The sequence below is a fragment of the Chenopodium album genome, chromosome 9 (assembly GCF_948465745.1).
Source record: "Chenopodium album chromosome 9, dcCheAlbu1.1, whole genome shotgun sequence".
NCBI lineage: Eukaryota > Viridiplantae > Streptophyta > Magnoliopsida > Caryophyllales > Amaranthaceae > Chenopodium > Chenopodium album.
In genome coordinates this window covers 8,384,801-8,389,257 of record NC_137842.1, presented here as the reverse complement: position 1 = coordinate 8,389,257, position 4,457 = coordinate 8,384,801, and the positions used below count along the sequence as shown (strand labels likewise).

General features: G+C 33.3%; 1 protein-coding gene across 2 annotated transcripts; it reads right to left on the bottom strand.

The window, feature by feature from the left end:
* Positions 1-400: 400 nt before the first annotated feature.
* On the bottom strand, positions 401-4,018 carry LOC145558362 (uncharacterized). Of its 2 annotated transcripts, none has more exons than XM_081619584.1 (4): positions 3,890-4,018; positions 2,081-2,234; positions 955-1,107; positions 401-850 (listed from the first exon to the last, which is right to left on the bottom strand). In XM_081619584.1, exons 1-4 carry the CDS (start codon positions 3,939-3,941, stop codon positions 763-765), a joined length of 447 nt encoding a protein of 148 aa, XP_081475710.1. In that variant the 5' UTR covers positions 3,942-4,018; the 3' UTR covers positions 401-762. The 2 variants fall into 2 exon arrangements, with proteins under 2 accessions (XP_081475710.1, XP_081475711.1); XM_081619585.1 differs by having other exon boundaries at positions 2,081-2,241; positions 3,890-4,010.
* Positions 4,019-4,457: the final 439 nt, after the last annotated feature.

The following is a 4,457-nucleotide window of genomic DNA, read 5'->3' as shown; positions in this document are numbered from 1 at the left end:
TTAAGTCTTGTGATTCAAAGTAAATATTACATTCAAGTAATCACAGTTTCCATAAATTTTCCAGCTAATTTCTCACTGGCCTGTGATGGGACGCGATTACACTCTTAAATCTTAATTGCAAGCACCAGATGGTCTTTCTGTTTTGGAAGAGCAGCCCGTGATGGGACGCAATTACATCTCTTAAATCATAACACAGAAACATTCTTCTGAACACAATAATTACAACTACAAATTAGAAATGGACTTCTGCAACATCAACTTACACAGAATCCACACTGCTGTATGAGACCTACTGTAGGCATTACTGATTATTGTTTGCCTTGAAACATGCTGAGTTTTAGGCATGGGAAACTAACAGTTCTACAATTTCATAAAATAACAGAAGCGATGCGTGAAGGCATGAAGCAGACTTTCAAATCTTATAGACTTTAGCTGTTTATTTACCGGTATGGATAACATCTGACACAAAATTTGTTCTTATCAAAATGCCCACTTTCACCAGAAAAACAGCTTTTCCAGGATAACTTATAATATTTTATGTGACTATTAATGTCAAACTCTATACGGAATAATCACTTTTGGTTCATGTAAGCAACCCCACTTATGGGATTAAGGCTTTGATTGATTGATTAATGTCGGACTGAGGGAGAACAAGTATTTGGCTGGAAGAAAAATAAGAAGAATAATAGAAATGAATGACCAAGATCCAGCCCATCCAGGTTAATTAAGCTAAGAGTCTAGAGATGTCACCGATATGGATAATTACAAACTCAGCTTTCCACTGCCATCGCAGGTTCTACAAGATCGAGCAGCTGAACACTTTGTGCAATAACTCCATTTCCTTGGAAGCCTGTTTCAGATCAGTGACTTCACTGTGAGGATAGCAAAGGGAAGTACCAAGAAGAAAATACATATCAGAAGATCTACTTTAAATTTTTACACACAGATCATTACCCAGATGTATAGCGAGTAGCTGCATCCTTAGAAATCATCCTAGCCCTTGCAGCCCTTTCTTCTGACAGTTTCTGAAGCACAAAACCCTCTCCATTGCACTCTGAGCAAATACCAGAACCACTACAATCTTCACAGATTTTCACTGGAGTCTGACTTCATTATATTACAAAAATATGCTTCGGTTAAATCTCAATTCAACAGAAAACTGAGTTCAATAAACACAGCATCTGTAGGTGAAATGAAAATAGACTTCAAAATTGTACTCCGTAATATTCGAGCACACAGCCATAAGTAAGTTTCACATTTGTTGACAATTATGCAGTTTCATAGCATGTACTTGTAATTAATTATTGTATTTGAGCTGATCTAGGTACAAATTGAATGTCAGCATTCCAGTAACATGTAGCAAAACCTACATATTTTGGCCTTTATCATACAGTGCTAAAAAGACACGAATAAAATTATGGGAAATTCTCCATGGTAGAAATTGCACATTCTCATTGGTAGCAAAACTTTTTCAAAAATCTCATAAATAACATTGGATTTATAAGTTTCTTCTAATCTAGAAATATTTTGGTAATTCTCAAATAATTAACCTTAAATATATTAATCATGGTTAAATAATAATATGCCAACAAATTTGAAAGTTATTTATTGGAAGCTGTTTTCGTTTTCATAATTTGTTGACATCAGAAGTTAGGCAGTAGCAAAGCAGAGAAGGTAGCAGGGGCTTGACTTAACACAATGAAGCTCTTGGGTCTTCTAGAATACTAGTATTTTGTCACTCCAGTAAGTAGAATCATCAGAATATTGAAAATGTGACAATAAACAAACTAGCACAAGTAGTAACGGTATACTACTTTTAGGCACTTTTAGCATTAATCCACTGCACCCATTGACAGGTAAATTCACCTCCATGTTAACATTTAGAACATAGCAGTCACTACCACAGTACCACACTACCACACGCACACAGAGTAATGAAATATTCAACATCTAAAGTCACTGCTCAGAAGGAGGACCTCTTCTGAAGCATAAAAGACTACTCGTAGTATATATCCTGTACTACAAGTTGATTCCCAGATAAATAAAATATACAGCAAAAACAGAAAGTAGTAGCACACACCTTTTTTCAGATTGTTGGGTTCTTTTAACGAGAAGAGTGGCTGCTGCACCAACAACTGCAGTTGCTATTGTCACAGACACAACTGTATCTGGCAATGCACAAGATATTCTGAAGAATTTTCTTCTGTGATCTTGCAACTTCATGCACTTGGATCCTAGTCACTTCATTACATTAACATAATGAAAATCACAAGGCCAGGCAATATACTACATGAACTGCATCAACTAAAGAGATCATGTTCTGGGAATTTTTTTTAAAAAAATATAGAAAGAAAGGGGGAAAAAAGAATTTAAACTACAAAGACATGAGGACTCACTAAACAACTACTCCATAGTTCAGTTTACAATATGCATGTTTACATGTTATATTCGAAATAACTGGTTTATCAGTGCAGTCCTCTTAAATGGAGAAGAACCCAAGTCTACATGTAATACATCATCTTCAAGGCCTAAGCTAGAAAATGACATCGAACTCCAATAAACTTATCAACTTTTAATGGTAATTAGTTTTCTTCCTGAAGTATTTCAATAAATGATACAGAATTTAAAGAATTGGACAGACAAACCCATGCTAAATTGATGTACCAAAGCAGAGGAATAGAGAACCTAAACTAATATGAGTGCTGCACAAAACACTTAATATGAAAAGACAATCTCTCATCCTCTTAGAAAAGCTCAAGCGCCAATATTCCTTTGGTTTGGCTGTGAACTCATTAAAGTCTAAATTGACACTATATTCAACTTTTTCGGCGTTGAATCTTAATACACATGGTCACATGGAAACAAGCCATACAGCAGAAATAATTGGCTGTAACCTATCTTGTTGGGTTTGTGTGATATTTGAAGCAGAAGGCGATAATGAGTGGTAAAAAAAATTTACGATTTGGAAGTGGAAATTACTATTTGGAAGTGGAAATGCATTTCCTATACCATGGACATTGTTAAGGAAATTTCCTAATAACATTAGACACAAAGCATACTATAGAGAACCATTTTTTTTTCCACCTCATACCAAACGGGTTTCCAAATATTGCTTTCAAAGATAATGTAAGCAGAAACCAAAGTCAATTAGAAATCAGATCAGAGATAGCAATGTTTTACAATCTCTCCAATGTACAAGACAACGTCAATCAGTCAATGTAGCAGGGACTTATGAGTAAGTTTATGTTTTGAGTCGTTTTTCGATATATAGGGAGCCACTAAGGGCAATGATACAGACGAGATTTATTTTTTTTTTATTTTTTTTTTTAACCAAGTAATCCGGTAAGCAACTTGTCATCTGTTTCAAAGTTTTGTATAGGAACTCTAAGGTCACAAACCTTGATCATGTACAAAAAAAAAACATTAAACTACTCTTTTATTACCAATCTTACCATCACCTTATCCAAAATTATAGGCTGCATTTCGCTTAGATTGTCAAGAACTCGAACTTTACCATTAATGTGTAAAATGGGTATTGAACTATAGCAAAAAAATATAATCACATTACAAGATCAACTTCAATTATAAAAATTGAGGCCCATGATTACTATTATCACAGCTATAATAATAATTATAGGCACGTCAATAAAGCTAACATTATATACTCCCTCGTCCGTATTTAATTGTCACGTTTATAGTGTAATTTAAACTAGCAATTGCAATATTGTAAATGAATTAGACCAATTAGTAACATAGAAAAATCAATTGGTATATCACGCAAAATTGAAACGAACCAAAAATACGACTAATTACAATGAAGCAAAACACAAAGTATAAATTAAGCAGAAACAACACAGAAAAAGAGAGAAAGTTGAAGGATGAAGCTAACCTCTGATAGGAGGGAAGACTGATATTGAATGGTTATGAAAGGCGACCTCCATCTTTGTGCTCAAAGCTATGATCCTTAATCCTTATCCCCTTTTCTCGTCGCTGTAATTTGAGGAGTTGTATCAACAAGTATATCGCTGAAGGGCATAATTGACATATTGTTTTTTTTTTTTTTTTTTTTTTTTGAAATAATTGACATATTGTTTCATAATTGACATATTGTAAATCTCTTTTTATTTTATTTTTTTTTGACACATAAATCTCTTTTTATTTTAAATTTATTTGTGAGAAATAAAATGTTTTAAAGTTGAAATAATATACTCCATCCGTCCCCAAAACTTTAATCATTTTGGGTTTAAAAAAAAAACATCTTGAAAAGATAAACTTACATGGAGTTTGTAAAAAAAATAAAGAGATAAAGTATTAAAAATACATGTGAAAACAAAATTTTATATGGAGAAGCTAATTTTGCACAAATATTGTTGTAAATTGGTAGGTATTTTAATGCAAATAGGTTGAAATTTTGGGGACGGAGGGAGTAAAACAGAAATAGTATTAATAATTTTCTA

Excerpts from the sequence above, each read along its gene's own strand:
- LOC145558362 (XM_081619584.1), bottom strand. The coding sequence starts at position 3,941 with ATGGAGGTCGCCTTTCATAACCATTCAATATCAGTCTTCCCTCCTATC. Across the intron at positions 2,235-3,889 it reads AGTCTTCCCTCCTATCAGAG|GATCCAAGTGCATGAAGTTG; the intron begins GTTAGCTTCATC and ends TGAAGTGACTAG. Across the intron at positions 851-954 it reads GCTACTCGCTATACATCTGG|GCTTCCAAGGAAATGGAGTT; the intron begins GTAATGATCTGT and ends GATCTGAAACAG.